Consider the following 17,926-nt stretch of genomic DNA (forward strand, 5'->3'; position numbering starts at 1 on the left):
AAGCGCCCCCGCGAGGCCCGTGGGCCACCATCTTCTCGGGAGGCCATTGCACCATCGCGTCACTAGTCTAGATCCATGCCGCAAGGAGAAAAGTATAGCTAGGCCCCTCGCTACTAGGAGCCTTGTAAGGCACGGCCAATGCATGGGTCATTACCGCTTCGCATCTATGCCTTGCAAATGAGGGTCACATGGCATTGATCTCATGAGGTACGGAGTCCATTGACGAACTGAAAGGAGTTAGAGTACGGACATAGTACCCACGTCAGATAAGTAGTGGAGGTACGAACAAAGTACCATTTGTTGTCCTCACCAGCCACTCCTCTGACACCCGTACCAGGCAGGTAGTGGAAGCATGACCAGGTACAGAAGGTGAGGTGCTCCCATGATCTCTGACCTTGTACCAGAGCCGACACCACTACCCTTGGAACCACTCTCTTGTTAGTGTACCCGTGTACCATCTGGTCCCCTGGACCACCATGTACCCAAGGCCATTAGAGCCTACTATAAAATGAACCCCACTTCCACAGAGAAGGGGGTTGGAAAATTCATTGTATGCAGAGGCTATTAAGCAATATACATTTTTCACTCCATTGTTCATCTGTGTTTATCCTTTCATAAGTTAATTCTAAGTTCTTATCTAAACTTCGCCGCATTTACCTTTAAGTTTTCCGACCTAATTTCGTTGACGAGATTTCACCGTCAACAGTTGTCTAACTTAGATTGTGTAAAAGGGAGGAGTTCGCACAATAAAGGGCAAAACACAAAGTGTTGGAGATGTGAAGGGGCAAAGTCGTTCATCATCGAGGACAAAGTCCGGCAATTGTGAACTTGAAAAAATGAAGGTATATGTATCGTTCATTCTTAATATTTTTTGTTTGTTTTTGTTATGTGATTGATTCGTTTTTGTTATGTGATTTTTTATTTACTTGAATGATCTATGTCAATAGGCGAAGACGATGTTTGAGTCAATTCCACGTGGTGGCAGTTTGTCAAAGTCTGATGATCATATGAAGGCAGTTGGTCCATTCAAAGTGTCTCACCCAATTTTTGATGCTGATATTGTGGAGTTGGTTGAATATATATTTGATGAGGGGGGACCGTTGGAGTATGTTTGACATAGTTTTTTAAAGTTATTTTTTAACTTTTTTATTCTTCATCATTTATGATATTTGTGTTTTTATTTTATTTTGCTTTAGTGACATATTGGTACAGACTGATTTTAATTTCCTAGACAGAAGGTTGCTTAGAAGCTTGGGTCCACATGAGCAGTTGAAGGGAGAGGTTAGCTATGCTGTTTATTCGTATATTGTTTGGTGTAGTTGGTTGAGTAGATTTTGCGCTTTAATTTACAATTTTTTTAAAATTAAATGTTGTCCTACCTTCCTTATTATTGGTTTTATTTTTATTTAGAATTTTTTTAATTGGTTTCATTGGAAATATTGCAGGTGTTGAATGTAGTTTGTGAGATGAATACACGTCAAGAGCTACTCGTCTCGGAAGATTGATCACATTGGTATCTAAATACTAGAATGACGGTGCGTTTATATTTATTTGGAATGTGGTATATTTGTTATATTGGGTTGACGACTGACATTGAATCTTATTATATTAACGCTTAGACATCTGGGGTGAGTGTTCAGACTTTATTTCCTGATAATGGTAGTAAAGATTGTGCTCGAAAGTTTTTTTATTGGAAACTTGAAGAAATGCAAGGAGGTAATTAAATTCCCTTTATTTTTGTTTATGTTGGTCATGTGAAATTCACATTTCATGCATATTGTTTATTTATGTTCATTATATTGCAGATTTTTATTCCAATTCATCAACAAACTATATTACACTTTTTGCTGTTGATAGTCCATGTGGGTGAGGAAGTTGTAGAAATATGTGATTCTTTGCTTGGAAAATATGGCATTTCTAGTGGCCGTGGTCTTGTGAAAATGGTGGTGAGTTTTAATTTTGAATACTGAAACTTTGATTAAAATATGTCATTAGATGGAATTAGGCTGTGATTATATAGGGATAATTGAAAGGATTCTTTCAATTATTTTGTTTAATTAATTTAACTGTTTAGTGAGCATGTGAACCTAAATTTTATGAATCCTTAGCAGTTGAAATTGTAGATGTAGAAGCTTGACTCATTGCTGGCTGAAGACATAGCAAAGATGGAGAAACCTTTTTCATTTTGTACCTTTAAGGTCCTAACAAATTGTGGAGTTATACAACAATCAAATGGATATGATTGTGGCGTCCATGTTATTAATTTGATTGAGCGTCGGCATGCTCTTTATTACAAACACTCATCAGTAAGGCATTGTCATGTTAATTTTTAATATATTTGTTGATTATTCCACTAAAATCATTGCTGTAGTTATGATTATTTTATAAATATTTGTTATCAGTTTAATTCTGAAGAGGAGAGGATTCACATTGCTGTTAGTTTGGTATCCTCCACTCATAACAAGAAGTGGCCAGATGTTAAGAAGGCGATTTTGGCTTCGAAGCATAGCAAGAAGTGTCGCAAGGGCGTATTTGAGGAGTAGTTATTTTAATTTGATTTGGTATGTTTTTTGATGTGTTATAATTTTTTGGGAAATCAATGAATGATTGAGGTTTTACCTTACTGGTAGATTTGAAATAAAAAAGTATGATTTTGAATTTCCACCATATTGTTTGTATAAACCTCATGGTTTAACATAACATTAAATACGACTGACATGATATGGCATGGTTACATAGAGTTTGGGGATTTGATTGCTATAATCTATATCTTGCTTTTTTTTTAAGCTCATTATTGTTGTACATTAAAAGATAGACCATGTGAATAAATAAATTTTAAAGAAAACAAAAATCTGGTTGCCTTACCTGGTTTAAAGGTTTGATAAAAAAGAATGGCTATGTGGATGTTAGTTAAATTTGTTCAATTAAATTTTGACATTTCAGTTTGTCAATGAGCAGGCAAGGTTGTTGCTGTGAAAAAAGAATAGTAACCGAAGATCAATATTGCTTCATAACGCAGTTATGAAAGAGATGTGTTTGATAGCAAGAACCAGTAATTAAACATGTTAAGGCAAAGACCTATTATATGCACAATCAATGTTTCTTTGAGTTTGTAATCATCACTGGTTATGCATTACATAAAAAAAGAAAGCATTTCAATAGATTGGCTACTTAGAAACTTAATTCAATGTAGAAATTACTGGTAGAAGTTAGTGACCATTGGCCTTTTCGATGAATCAAACATAAGGACTTTATCCCCTGATGCATTGAATTTTGGGTGTGTTAGATTGCAAGTTAACACCGAGTCTTACCAAACACATTGTTTTATTTGAACTACTATTCATTTACTTATGGAATTTTTTTTATTTAGAATTTTGTTGTGATCAATCTATCACAAAACAAGAACAATAACTAAACAGAAAAACTTCACAGCAAAAAAAAAAATGGCAGAATCTTAACAAACAACAACAAAGTAATAAAACTTAGCTTTGCACAGGGATATACGTGGTTCAACTCATTTCTGAGTCTACATCCACGGGAACAGCCTTATAGGCTTTGTACTATCTTTATTGATCAAAGGAGATTACAAAAATGACAGCAGCTACAAATCCTTCACAACAAAAAGTTCTTCAGTATCAGGATTGCAAGAACTTTAACTCTTCTTCTTTCTACTTCTTGGAACAGATCTCTTATTATCTTGACCTTATTCTAAAAAATGAAATGTGTATCTATATATATAGTCGGTGAGATACAAAGGTTGTTGTCAATTATATTTACAGGTCATCTTAAATGAGGCTGACTTGTCAAGTGTTTGAACCACATCACTACAAATCCACCTTGGTTCAAAAGCACTTGAATGTCTCCTTCAGGATAGTACAGGCTGTTCCAAAACCTCACAAGAGGTCTAACCATATTCTCCTATATTTAACAAGTTCAGGCAGTGCCTAAACTTGTCTTGAGTGACCCCTTTTGTGAACATATTAGCTGGATTATTAGCTGTGTTTATCTTCTTAACTTGAACTTCTCTGTTAGCAATTACCTCTCTAATAAAGTGCAGTTTAATATCAATATGTTTGGATCTCTCATGGAACATGGGATTCTTCATCAAGTGTAGAGCACTCTGATTGTCACAGTGAACTGTGATGTTTTCTGAATTAAATCCCAGCTCTTTAGTAAGTCCCTTTAGCCATATTGCTTCTTTAATAGCTTCTGTGGCTGCCATATATTCAGCTTCAGTTGATGATAATGCAACTACTTTCTGCAAGTTAGCCTTCCAACTAACACACCCTCCTTGAACTGTAATACCCAGTTAGAGATCTTCTTGTGTCTATACAGCCAGCATAATCTAAGTCTACATACCCAACTACTTCGCTTTCAAACAACGGTTCTGAGTTAAAGATTAGTCCAACATTTAGGGATCCTTTTATATACCTTAGAATCCATTTAAGAGCACTTCAATGTTGCTCACCGGGGTCTGCAATAAAACGACTTACTATGCTCATTGCATAGGCCAAATCTGGCCTGGTGCACACCATGGCATACATCAAGCTGCCAACTCCACTAGCATATGGGACAGTGTCCATGAAACTCCTTTCTTCTTCTGTTATGGGAGATTGATCTTTGGTGAGTTTAAAATGTGCAGCCAATGGAGTGTTAACTGGTTTGGCTTTGTCCATACTAAAATTTTCAAGTACCTTCTGCAAGTATCTTCCTTGAGACAAGAAAATAGAGTTTGGTCTTCTTCTTCTAATGTCAATGCCCAGAATTCTTTTAGTAGCACCTAAATCTTTCATGTCAAACTCAGATCTCAGCTGATACTTGAGTTTGTTTATGTCTTCTTTGTTCTTTCCAACAATTAAGATGTCATCAACATAAAGCAACAAATAGATTTGATTACCAAAGTATACACATGGATCATAGCAACTTTTAACAAAATCTATTTTTGTCATAAACTCTTCAAACCTTAAATTCCATTGTCTAGGTGCTTGTCTTAGTCCATAAAGAGATTTTTGTAAGAGACATACCTTGTTTTGGTCACTGCACTCAAATCCTTCGGGCTGCTTCATATAGATTGCCTCATTAAGTTTTCCATGAAGGAAAGCAGTCCTAACATCCATTTGGTCCACCTCAAGATCGAGCTTGGCTGCTTTTGACATTATAACTCTAATAGAAGCTTGTTTTACAACTGGAGAGAAAATTTCATTGAAGTCAACTCCTTCTTTTTGAGTGAATCCTTTTGCTACAAGTCTGGCTTTGTAGCGAGTATTCTCAATTCCAGGAATACGTTCCTTCTTTCTAAAAAATCCACTTGCAATCAACCAATCTCTGACCTGCTAGTTTTTCAACAAGAATCCATGTTTTGTTCTTCTGTAGTGATTGCATTTCTTCCTGAATGGCCTGAATCCATGATGCACTTTCCCTGCTGCTTATTGCCTCTTGGTAGGTTGTCGGTTCTGAATTCTCAATTTCACTTAGCTTTGCACAGGGATATACGTGTTTCAACTCATTTCTGAGTCTACATCCATGGGAACAGCCTTATAGGCTTTGTACTATCTTTATTGATCAAAGGAGATTACAAAAATGACAGCAGCTACAAATCCTTTACAATAAAAAGTTCTTCAGTATCAGGATTGCAAGAACTTTAACTCTTCTTCTTTCTACTTCTTGGAACAGATCTCTTCTTATCTTGACCTTATTCTAAAAAATGAAATGTGTTTCTATATATATGTATATACAAGTCGGTGAGATACAAAGGCTGTTGCCAATTATATTTACAGGTCATCTTAAATGGGGCTGACTTGTCAAGTGTTTGAACCACATCACTACAAATTTAATAACTTATAAACAAACAACTATCAAGTCGAACATAGTATTATTCCGACAGGGTTTGACTAAGTAGATAACATTTAAGTATTTCTGCCAAATTTTATAATACAATTCTAATGCAAAATGCTTTCATTTTCTTTAATTTACATTGTTACATTGTTAGTTTTTGCATTTTTCCTATTTCATTCCTTTTCAAGTAAACATTACGCTGAACTCTCATCTGCTTAGTTAAAATAAAAAAATAAAAACAGAACAACATGCTTCATAATACACATAATCATTACACTCTTTGTTAGGGAAAACTGGAAAATTGGGTCATTTATATATAAAAAGCATGATCAGTGCATATTGAATGTTGCCACACATGAATTCCAATATACGATGAAGATAGAGCAATAATTAACAACTATATTGGTGTTACATGTGTCCATGCTCTGTCCAACACCCCTTCTATTTCAGTTATTCAGTTATAGTGCCCAAACCTTAGATGAACTTCTCAAACTCTGCGTCAGTGCAATATCAACAATCCATAAAGCAATTCCAGAAGTCGATCACTTCCTTATTATATCAATTATATATACAAAGTCATATCATTCATTGTTTTATTCGAACTAACTTCAAAACTTTCATTACCACTTAATCTAAATATATTCGACATTAAGGACATCAATTGCTCCTTAAATTATTCCCTCTAAATACCTGAAAATGTTATTGTAGAGATACTATAGATGTATTTGAACAAGATTCATAGTAGGACACCACCAAATTTATATGTAATATATCAGAATTAATCCATCAAATTACAGTTGTAGTTGTTTTTTCAACTTTTGTCTATTCCCACTAGATATCAAAGTAACTGGTATGGCTTACTTGTGAGATAATTATTATTCACACTAGCTCTCCACACACCAGCCAAGACTACTTTACAAGGGCGGACAAGATGATCCTTAATGTAATATGATTTAGATCAAGTATGGGGGGCTCACTTTGTTAAGTGCCTTCAAAGCTGTCTGGGGACTCTTTCATGACCTCTGCTATGTTCACCTGGACAATGCATATCACAGTAAGCGAGGGATCGGCCACTATGTCATGTTATTTAAGAACCAATGTCCACTGTAATTAATCATGTCTTTTTATACATCTCCGACATTTCCATTTGAAACATGTATGGAATATTAAAAAAAAGCGTAAAAGTTATATTGTCCTTCATTTTTAATACAAATTTCCACTCCATTACCTAACACCAGAAACAATGTAATTGATAATTCTTTAGTAAAAGAAGTCTGGCCTACTAAATCACAGTTACTAATACAATTCAGACCTCATTCATGTCATATTTTACAACTTGCCTACTTAACCAACTTAATGTAATGTATTCTCAAACCAAGGTACATCAAAAAAGTGAAGTTATCATGTTCTTAAAGTGCCCACATACTTCCCCACAAGTTAAATTTTCTCATGTTCTCAGACTCTTCATGCTCTTCCATTTCAACATTTACTTCTTCATTCCCATCGATCTGCAACTCTGGTGTTCCATCCCTCTCATTACGTTCCATATCCATGGTGGTTTCTACTGTCCAATTCTCATCTTCTTCTCCCTCCAATTGTGATTGTTCATCATCATATGTTGAATCCTCGTGATCCCTTGCTTTCTCTGTTTTCTTGACTTTGCTTGGACATGTCAACTTGTTGTGGCCTGATTTTTTGAAGACACTGCACTTCCGCCCAACACCTGCTCTAGACCCGGCCATCCTCCATGTTCCCTTTGTCTTGGTGAAGTCTGGATTGGCCACCTTAAATTCTGAATGCCTCCTCAGCGGCAACTTGCTCTTCCCTATGTCTCCTCCTATGTGCAATGATTCCTTCAGTCCAACACAAATCCTCTGAATTTGAAGGGTAGCTTCTCTATACGCTGCCTGACTCTGACTTCCGAGGTACGATACTTCATTTAAAATATTACTAAGTTCACCAAATCTTCTCGTAACCTCAGACTCCTTATCGGGGTAATTGGCGGGCTCTGGCTGCGTAGTACTCAGCCCAGCTTCTAGTGTCCACTGGGTCAATATAAGTGACTTTGGCATCTCAATTACATTAAGGCGTTTGATGGCTGGGAATATATGACGACATGGTATGCCAAATGAAATGAAGTGTTGGCACTCACAAACAAAAAAATCACGCCCAGCTGTCGCATACACGAATCTCCTATACCTATTGTCTCCATACTTCTGCAGTTCCATAATAGTCCCTTCCTCACCGTTTTCCAAACTACTAACTCGGTAATCACCTTCCCGGGACATTTGTTGTCTAACTTTGTAAAACATGTTCCTTGTATAGATTTTAGATAACTCTGCTTCTATTTTAGGCAAATTTGTCACTCCCAAAACAGGATTCGTGTGTAAACACTGATAATCTTCTTTTAGATGTCCATGTCGAACCCATGAAGTAGCCATGTCAATGGTTCGAGCAAAGTCGTACAACCTCATATTTTCATTCACTTTCCTCTTCAACACTGCATTAATACCTTCGTTACGTTGTGTGGTGGTCATCCCACAAAAAAAATTTCCCCTAAGGAACGTCTCCCCCCACTTGTGTTTTGTTGCCCATAGTTTTGCTGCATAGTCGGTGCCATCTAGTTCGTGGTCTGTTATTAGTTCATTTAGTTTGTGGTCAAACATCTCCTCCTCATAGTATGTGAAACATAAGTCAGTAAGCCTTTCCGCAAACGTACAGTCCTTACCCTTCAAAATATCTTTGTTGTGTAAATGCCAATAACAAAGACGGTGTACTGCATTCGGCATCAGCACTTCGATGGATGCTTCCATAGCAAGATCACCATCTGTGACCACAGTCTTTGGCGCCACCCCATTCATGCATTCGAGGAATGCCTTTATTACCCACATATAACAACTTGTCGACTCAGTATCAAGAATTGCATAGCCAAATGGACATGTTTTGAAGTGGTTATTGACTCCTATCCATATCAACAAGGGCTTACCGTAGCTATTTGTTTTATAAGTCGAGTCAAAGGCAACTGAGTGTCCATATGTCTCGTAATCTAAACGAGCTTTCCCATCACCCCAAAATACGTTCAGAAGTTGATTTGAATTATCATATGAAAAAGTTCCAAAGAAATTAGGGTCCATATCCGCTTTATGTTCTAAGTACCCCAACTCTCGACCAGCATCTGATGCAGCAAAGTCGATTGTTGACACAGCTGACATTCGATTGTAAAGGTCCTTCATTGTAAAAGGCATTTTATGGTAACCTCCAACTTGATTTGACATGTACGACATTATGTGACACGTTCGCACACCAGCTTCTTTCAAGGTCTTCGCTTGGTTAGTATGTCCATCTGAAACAACTCGGTTTGATCGAAGGAATTGCTTGTGCAATACGAAAGTCAACGGGTGGGAATGGTCTGTAATAAACTCCTTGCAGACCCACTTGCTAGTTGTCTGAACAAGATTAACTCGGAAAGCCATCTTGCAACCCACTCGAGTTAGAGCATTGGGCCTCCTTTTCCTATTTTCCCTTGTCAAATGACTGTTTGACCTAGTTGCTTGTCGTGAGCAAACCCACTCTCTTTCTCGAATCTCTCCACAAGAATTCTTCCTCATGTGACTTTTACGAAGGCTAAATCCCACAACCTTAGCGTAATCATATATAAATTCTTCGGCGGAATCCAAAGAGTCAAATACGTGGCCTATAAGGCTACTCTTACTCAACTTGAATGGGTCTCCATTAATTCCATACTTTTCCAAAACATTTACCTCATCCATTTCCAAATGCAAGCTAACATCCCCTTGTACATTTTCCTCTGCGGTTTGCTGTGTAGCACTAGTATGGTGACAATGATCTCCCATTTCAGCGTCGTCATTATAATCAAATATTTCATCGAAATCACTGTCAGCATTGTCTCCCTCCATGTCACTGTTGTCCCTGGTCATGAAGGAAATATAATCAATAGTGACACATGCAACATATTTCATTTCATAAACTGACTTATAAATATCTGAAATCACCAAATCAATTTCGGAGGCCCATATTTTACCCAAGACTATACTTACACGTTCGTCCTTAGCCTCCCAGCCCAACTGTATGATGGGCCTCACCTATTCCGACACCGAAACTCGTCATCGAAGAATGCCCACCTTCTGATATGGGCCGCAAATTTTAAAACCCCAAATGACATAATTCGCAACATTCTACTACCATCTTTGGATAAATCCAAACTAACTATCAATATTAATGTTTTTCTAAAAAAAAAAACAAATAAACTAATACACCAACATTGTCATTAAGGTTTACAATTTGTACCAAAATTACTATTTTAATTCAAATGCGTCAACAAGTAGCATAGCCATGTACATTACCAAAAAATATATTTAAAAAAATATAAACGATTAAAAAGAAAATGTACCTGTTATTTACGGTGCTTTAGTTCCTGCAGCTTGGTGACTATTTCAATGGAAGGATTCAAATAACTTTCATATACATCACTCCTTTCACAGACAACCTACATCTCTAAACAAGATAAAAACACCTAGTGTTAATTGCCATACAATAATAACCCATCATTCCTATATAGAGGTATATCACGTCTAAAGAGTGTCAGCGTTGTCTACGTGCCACTCTTTGGTCCAATGGTTTAAGAAATGTTGCACCTTTTGAAATTATGTTCGCATGGGGGAGTACAATCGAGCCCCGATATTGTGATCACTTCAAGCTGTCGAACACGTATCTTTTCCTTTATGAGAAATTGTACGTTTAATTTAATTCACAGTAAAAATAGTTTGCTTTTGTACTTTGACCTGACACCTTTTCAGCAACTGCAGCATCACTCCTAAGGCCAACTACAACGCCGATTGCTATATACGTAGTCGGTTGACTTCTTCTGACAGGCAACATATAAAAAAAATAGCTTACCATTGGAGCCATGCGTTGCCAATTAATGAGGAAGGAGCCGTTGCCTCTGTGAGGCAACGATGCCTTCTCTATATTTTATTATTTTTTTGAATTATATATATATATTATATAAGAAATGTATCCGTTGGTAAAAAACGGTAATATTAAAAAAAATTCTTCTATAAATACTCATCTATTTCATTCAATTTTCACACCATTTCATACATTTTTCTTCCAAATTATCAATATCACAAAATTTATTTTTTTACCAATGGATTCCCAAAATTCTCAAAATTTTCCAAATTCTCCAAATACCAACTCCAAAAATCTAAATTTTCAAAATTCATCATTTTCTCCATATACCAATCCCCAAAATCCAAATTTTCAATATTCTCATTTCAATCAAAATTTTCAAAATACTCCTTCTACTAATCCTCAAAATCCAAATTTTCAATATTATCAATTTAACCAAAATTTTCCAAATTCTCAAAATTATCCCATGTCCTCTTACCCTTACCAAAATTTTGGCTCTATTGAGACACCCCAACAAGCTCCATTCTTCACACCAACAAATTCACTACCATATGCATTTCATATGCCTTCCCTACACCAACCCGAAATGGTTTCAAGAAATTATAGGCCAAGTATGGAAAAGTCTAGTATTGATTTGAATCGTGAAACATCATCAACATCTATCTCTGAAACCCAACCTGAATATAGTGTTGAAGGGTTGGAAAATGTAGTTCTACACAATGAAGATGAATCAAGGCATAAATGTAAAGCCAGCTGGAGCAAGGAAGCCACTATACTTCTGATAAGTGGATGGCTTAATACATCTAAGGATGCCATTGTGGGGAATGACCAGACTTCTACACATTTCTGGGCTCGAATCGCAGATTACTTCAACACCAACCAAAAAGGTGAGCAAGCAAGGACTGGAAGGCAATGCAAAGACCATTGGAACAAGATGAATCAAAAGGTGGCACGATTCAATGGATGTTATAAACAAGTTCAATTAGCACATCACAGTGGTTGGTCTGATGAGCAAATTCTTGAGAATGCACATCAATTGTACAAATCTGAAAATAACAACTCAAATTTTCTGCTTGTGGATTGTTGGAGATTGCTAAAGGATGAGCCGAAATGGAATACAATGTACCAAACAAAAGGTGGTAAGAGAACAAAGGTGTCAGATACAGGGGCATTTACTTCTTCTTCCAATGCAGATATCAGTGATGATGAAGTACGTGAAGTGCGCCCTATTGGCCAAAAGGCAGCAAAGAGAAAAGGGAAGGAAAAAAAAGACACACATGCTAGATTTATAGAGATTAGTGAACGGAAAGCATCTGCATTAGAGAAATTGGTGGCGATAAAAGAGAAAGAGGCAGAAGATAATAGGATGACAAAATACATGGATTATCTCATCATGGACACGTCGCATATGACTCATGAACAAAAGAAAGATCATGAAAACTTGTGTACTTATATTAAGAATAATATCCTGAAGTTGTAATTGCTATGTATTTTTATCAACCGCATTATTATGTATTTTATTTTATTTAAATAAATTATCCTTTATGTTAACGGCTATATTTCAACGGCTACATTTCAACGGCTATATTTTAACGGCTATATTTCAACGGCTATATTTTAACGGCTATATTTCAACGGCTATATTTTAACGGCTACATTTCAATGGCTACATTTCAACGGCTATATTTTAACGGCTACATTTTAACGGCTATATTTTAACGGCTACATTTCAACGGCTATATTTCAACGGCTATATTTTAACGGCTACATTTCAACGACTATATTTTAACGGCTACATTTTAACGGCTATATTTCAACGGCTATATTTTAACGGCTACATTTCAACGGCTATATTTTAACGGCTACATTTTAACGGCTATATTTAAACGACTACCATGTCTATAAATACCAAATTTCAATATTCCTTTTACTCAACTCTCCATTCAATCCTTCATTTTACTCTTTCATTCATCTTTCATTCCCAAATATCATATACTCTAAGTTCAACAATGGATTCGCCAAATTCTCCGAATCCATACGACAATATGAGTCTAGAGGATATCATAATTGCAGAGTGTACTGACGATCATGATGATCAATATTTCAAAGCGCTCATGGATGGGGGTAGCTCAACAAGACAAGGAAGAAAGAGAGCCCACATTGATAGAGGTCATGTAGAAGGACACCAACGTTTGTTCAATGACTACTTTTCTGATGAACCAGTGTATACAGAATATCAATTTCGAAGAAGATTTAGAATGCGTAGACATGTATTCCTACGCATAGTGCAAGCTCTAGAAAATCATTCAGAGTATTTCCATACGAGGTTTGATGCAGTCGGTAGAAGGGGGCTTTCGCCATTACAAAAGTGCACTGCTGCTATGCGAATGTTGGCATATGGAGCGCCTGCCGATTATGTTGATGAGTATGTTCGAATTGGTGAAACTACTGCTATTGAATGTCTAGTCAATTTCGTTCGAGGAGTGAATGATATTTTTGGGACCGAATATTTAAGACGGCCCAATGCTGGGGACATTCGTCGCTTACTTCAAATAGGGGAGGTGCGTGGTTTTCCAGGCATGTTGGGAAGCATTGATTGTATGCACTGGGAATGGAAAAATTGCCCAGTTGCATGGAAAGGACAATTCACGCGAGGTGATCACGGCAGGCCAACAATCATGCTCGAAGCAGTTGCATCACAAGATCTCTGGATATGGCATGCATTTTTTGGTGTTTCGGGATCCAATAATGATCTGAACGTGTTAAATCAATCCCCATTATTCACTGAAATCTTACAAGGGCAAGCTCCAAGAGTTGAGTTTACAATAAATGGCACACAATACAACAAGGGGTACTACCTAGCAGATGGTATCTATCCAGAGTGGGGTACATTTGTTAAAACTATCCCACTACCTCAAGGAGAGAAAAGAAAATTATTTGCTCAATGCCAAGAAGCGGTACGTAAAGATGTTGAGCGAGCATTTGGAGTACTTCAATCTCGTTTTGCTATTAAACGAGGACCTGCACGTTTTTGGCAATGAGATGTTCTCAAAGATATTATGTATGCATGTATCATATTGCACAATATTATTGTCGAGGATGAAAGAGATGCATATGAGAGTTTGGTTGATTTTAATTATGATGACGGCCCTACAAACACCCCAACAGTTGAAGTATTGCATGGACCTATTTTCGACTTCCCGACAATGCTACAAAGAAATGCTGAAATTCGTGATAGAAATATTCATCGCAATCTTCAAGCAGACTTGGTGGAACACATATGGTCAAAATTTGGAAATCATTTTAATTAGTTTTTTTTTTTTAATTATGTTAGATTGATTAATTACGATTATGTCATTTTATAAGTTTTTTTTTTAAATTTAGTCTAATTTAAATATCATGTACTATTTATTTATATTAATATATGAATTTAAAAAATTTAGTATGATAATATTTATAATTATAAAATGATATATTAAATAATAATATGTGGGGACCATGGTTGGCAATTTTTAGGGTAGCTTGCATTGGAGTATTTTTAAGAAATATGTTGCCAAAAGTGATGTGGATGAGAGAGAAAATAAAAAATTATATTTTTTAGTTGATTTAGACATTTTAGGCAATGTTGGAGTAGTTTGCATTGGAGATGCTCTAACGTGTATAGCTGACCTTCTTAGATGTGTACAACTGAATCATATTGCGTACACAGTTTTAGATTTATTAGTTTGGCCAATATAAAGTATTATTTAAACAGGTACACTTTTAATGAATTATAATCATTACTTTAAATGAATAAAATATTATTCAACAAGTTGCAATAATTTAAAACTTAAGCTGTAACATCTCAACACGTACGGTGTGGTCATTTTTCATTTTTTATTATAATAAAAAGTAAATGTGTGAGACCATTTAAAATTTATGAAACATACAATTTTAAAAATTGCAACCACAATCAGACAACATACTTTTAGATATTAAAGAGTTAGTAGCAACATTATTATTGGTAAGCATGAAATAAAAAATGGTGTGAAATCTACACGTGTCACTAAATAATTCATGTGACTTAATGGAATCAAAGTAATAATAAGTCTTTTACGCTTTTTACTTTCATTTTATTATTAATTTTCCTTCATAACCAACAAATAGTTCACTACTCCAACACAGTGCATTAAATTACTAATTTATTTTTAAGAAATCGTTGATAGTTAAATATTATTTCTTCTTTTGTCATTTCAAGTACCCACCCAGTTTATCGAATCCACCATTTTTTCCTTAAATGAACTTAAAACTCGATCACAAGGACAATAGACCCATTCATTCAAGAAAGTATCTGATTCATATATGCATACATGAAGATAAGTAAGATTCAACGGTGGCTACAAACACAACATACACATCCATCCTGACTACTACAGGTCACCTGAAAACGACGACACCGAGGAGTAATATTCTATTTATGAAATAGTAAGTGCATACGCTCATTGTAAGAGCTAAACCTCCTGTTCATTAACTATGAACTTTCTAAATAACATTAAACATATCACACACACTGCTTAATGATGTGTTGATTAATCTTATAAAACAAGTGAAATACCCTGTACTACCACATGAACTTAAAAGATAAACAGTACGTCTATCACATCAGCTGCCTCATATTGTTCTTCTTGCACGTTGTCTAAAAGACCGTTTTACTTCTGCCGCTTTCGGCGACTTTCGCTGCTTGCATCGTTGTGTTTTCTTGCTTCTCGTTGGGCCTCCAACAAAATATCGCACACCTGGTCTACTTGGTCCACCAAGCTCTCTAGCAAAGTTAGTGCATCACCAAGCTTCTTCGTAATGGGGTTCTCAGGCACCTCCTCCAGACCGTCTTCGGATTGTTCTTCTTTTTGTTGTAACTCCGGCATTGGGACCAGCCGTCGCCGGACAGAGACACCTCCAGTGCGTCCAACACCATTCGCAAACTCCAATGGAGATGAATGACCTCCACTACTGCCACCCCTACTGCCATCTCCACCTCTGTTTGTGAAGTTGTTCATGCTGGAAACGTCAATGCAGCACTCCAAGCTGTCTATTTTTGAAATAAGTTCACTCCACAACTCACGCAAGTAGTTCACCGAATGATTCCTTATTTATACTTGTAATTAAGTTCACTCTTCACTTAATGAAATCAGTCGCATTATTTTTTATGCATATGCCCAAATAGTTCTCCTCGTATGCCCAACCTCTTAAATGAAGTATTTCAGAAATTTATGAATGCCAGTGGGCTTGTATATTCCACTTATTATGATAATGAGGATCACCATACAAATGAGACATGGCATGATTAAAGTTAATCATAATGTTATACATTATTTAAATTCTCCTAGTGTTCTCTTCCATGTTGAAGATAAATTTAAAACCGTATTTATTTTTTCTGACCGACGAGGAAATACGAAAATTTTAAATATAATACACTTTCGTACTTATTCTTCAAACACTTACTGTACTCTGTTTTCCTGGACCATTATTTCGTGTTTATGATTTTTGTAGAACACCACGGCGAATTAATTTATTTGTTTTCTAATCATAATTTACTGTTCGGTGTGAGATTATGTACTACGTCCTCGATATGACCATTTCAAGTAGATCGACCCCAAGTCAATTCATATATAACCCCTCTAGTACCTTCTTTAAATAATATCCCCTTAATTGAAACATCCAGCAATACATAGCAAACAAGATGCAGTCATTCTTAAAATAAAAAATAAAAAACCATAGGAATGAAATCCTTTGTTTTACAAACCCACTATAACAATACACTAATCGACCCATAATTAACGTTAACTAAAACTTAGGCAAACTATCTATGCCTGCCACCGAGTACCACTTCTCCAATGACCTCTAATCATCTCCACCATTGTCACTAGGGTCCTTTCTCTCCCCTTCCCCTATTTTCTCCTCTCCCCCACTGGGTGATGTCACTCCAGTTCGACGAGAACTGCCTTCCCCGACATCGTTGCCTGTGTTTGATGGTCCCAGATTGCCAGATGCAGCGAGCTCTTCCCTAAACCTTTCCCGGAGGCGATCATAACGATGTGACTCTGCACGGAGCACTCCCATTAGCATCCCCATTCGGTATGCATTGGCCACATCCTCCTCATCAATGGTTCTTCCTACAACTCTAGATCGAATGCCACTTTCCAGATTGATCTCAAACTCCTCACTGCCAATGTTGGGGTGGCCTCCGTTATCTCTTATAAACTGGCGAAAAGCCTCCAATGCCTCCGTCAAACTGTTAAACCCTTCGAATCGGCCACCGGGGAAGTCGAAAATTTGAGCATGGGTAACTCCCCATGTTGTATACACTCCAGGGCGCCTCCCCACGTACACAACGAAAAAGGGGTACGTAGACATAGAGTACAACAGGACTTAACCTGGTGGGAAATAGATTACAAATCAAAGTAATTAAAATATGTTAATAAGGCAAAACTTCCCACTAAATTAAAGAAATATTTTTGCCAGAAAATAATGCCAGGAAACTTACTTCAGCAATGCAGAGTTCCCACCTTATGCAGGGCACTTGAGCTATTATTCCTAACAAGTAGTTGAACAGGCAATAAATTTAAATCCTAACATCCATTTAAGTAGTCATTGCGGAGTGTATGGTTATCATCCTTTGAATAATGCATACTCATCCATTTGATTCATTTCCCTCTACACGGGCCCAGCACATGCCACGCGTCCAAATAGGTCATTTGACTGTTCACCAATACTTCTTATTACCCACGACCCTCGCTGAACTAAGTACCAGCCAACCTGTCGACCACTAATAAAGGTGATATTTCAAATTTTTGGTTAAATCAGTAGTGTTTTTTTTATTTTTTTTCTGAAATGGCACACATTTTCCATTACCTTTATTTTACCTTCCAATTTTTTGCCCGTTTTGCATTTTCTATTTTAACTTTTTACTTTCGAATTACCGCTCACTTATTTTATATAATCCACAATTTTTTTTTTGGTGAAAGTGTTTATGCCATTTTTACTGTGATGATTAAATTTATGATTATCAAATTACAATTTATTTTTGTTAAAGCTTAATTTAATTCAATTTAGTTTCCTTTCTTGTACAAACGAAATGTTTTAACTTAAGCGATTAATAATGATAAGCAACAATAATATTTTT

The 17,926-nt window shown here is 36.3% G+C and overlaps 2 protein-coding genes and 1 pseudogene across 2 annotated transcripts; 2 read left to right on the forward strand and 1 right to left on the reverse strand.

The window, feature by feature from the left end:
• The first annotated feature begins 11,350 nt into the window (after positions 1–11,350).
• On the forward strand, positions 11,351–12,236 carry LOC133785631 (glutathione S-transferase T3-like). Its single transcript, XM_062224852.1, has 2 exons — positions 11,351–12,165; positions 12,224–12,236. Exons 1-2 carry the CDS (start codon positions 11,351–11,353, stop codon positions 12,234–12,236), a joined length of 828 nt encoding a protein of 275 aa, XP_062080836.1.
• Positions 12,237–12,679: 443 nt separating this feature from the next.
• LOC133784281 (uncharacterized) lies at positions 12,680–14,151 on the forward strand (annotated as a pseudogene).
• A 2,222-nt stretch (positions 14,152–16,373) lies between these two features.
• On the reverse strand, positions 16,374–17,622 carry LOC133784282 (uncharacterized). Its single transcript, XM_062223700.1, has 2 exons — positions 17,288–17,622; positions 16,374–17,177 (listed from the first exon to the last, which is right to left on the reverse strand). Exon 2 carries the CDS (start codon positions 17,155–17,157, stop codon positions 16,645–16,647), a length of 513 nt encoding a protein of 170 aa, XP_062079684.1. The 5' UTR covers positions 17,158–17,177; positions 17,288–17,622; the 3' UTR covers positions 16,374–16,644.
• Between the last annotated feature and the right edge of the window lie 304 nt (positions 17,623–17,926).

Source organism: Humulus lupulus, chromosome 6, assembly GCF_963169125.1.
Source record: "Humulus lupulus chromosome 6, drHumLupu1.1, whole genome shotgun sequence".
NCBI lineage: Eukaryota > Viridiplantae > Streptophyta > Magnoliopsida > Rosales > Cannabaceae > Humulus > Humulus lupulus.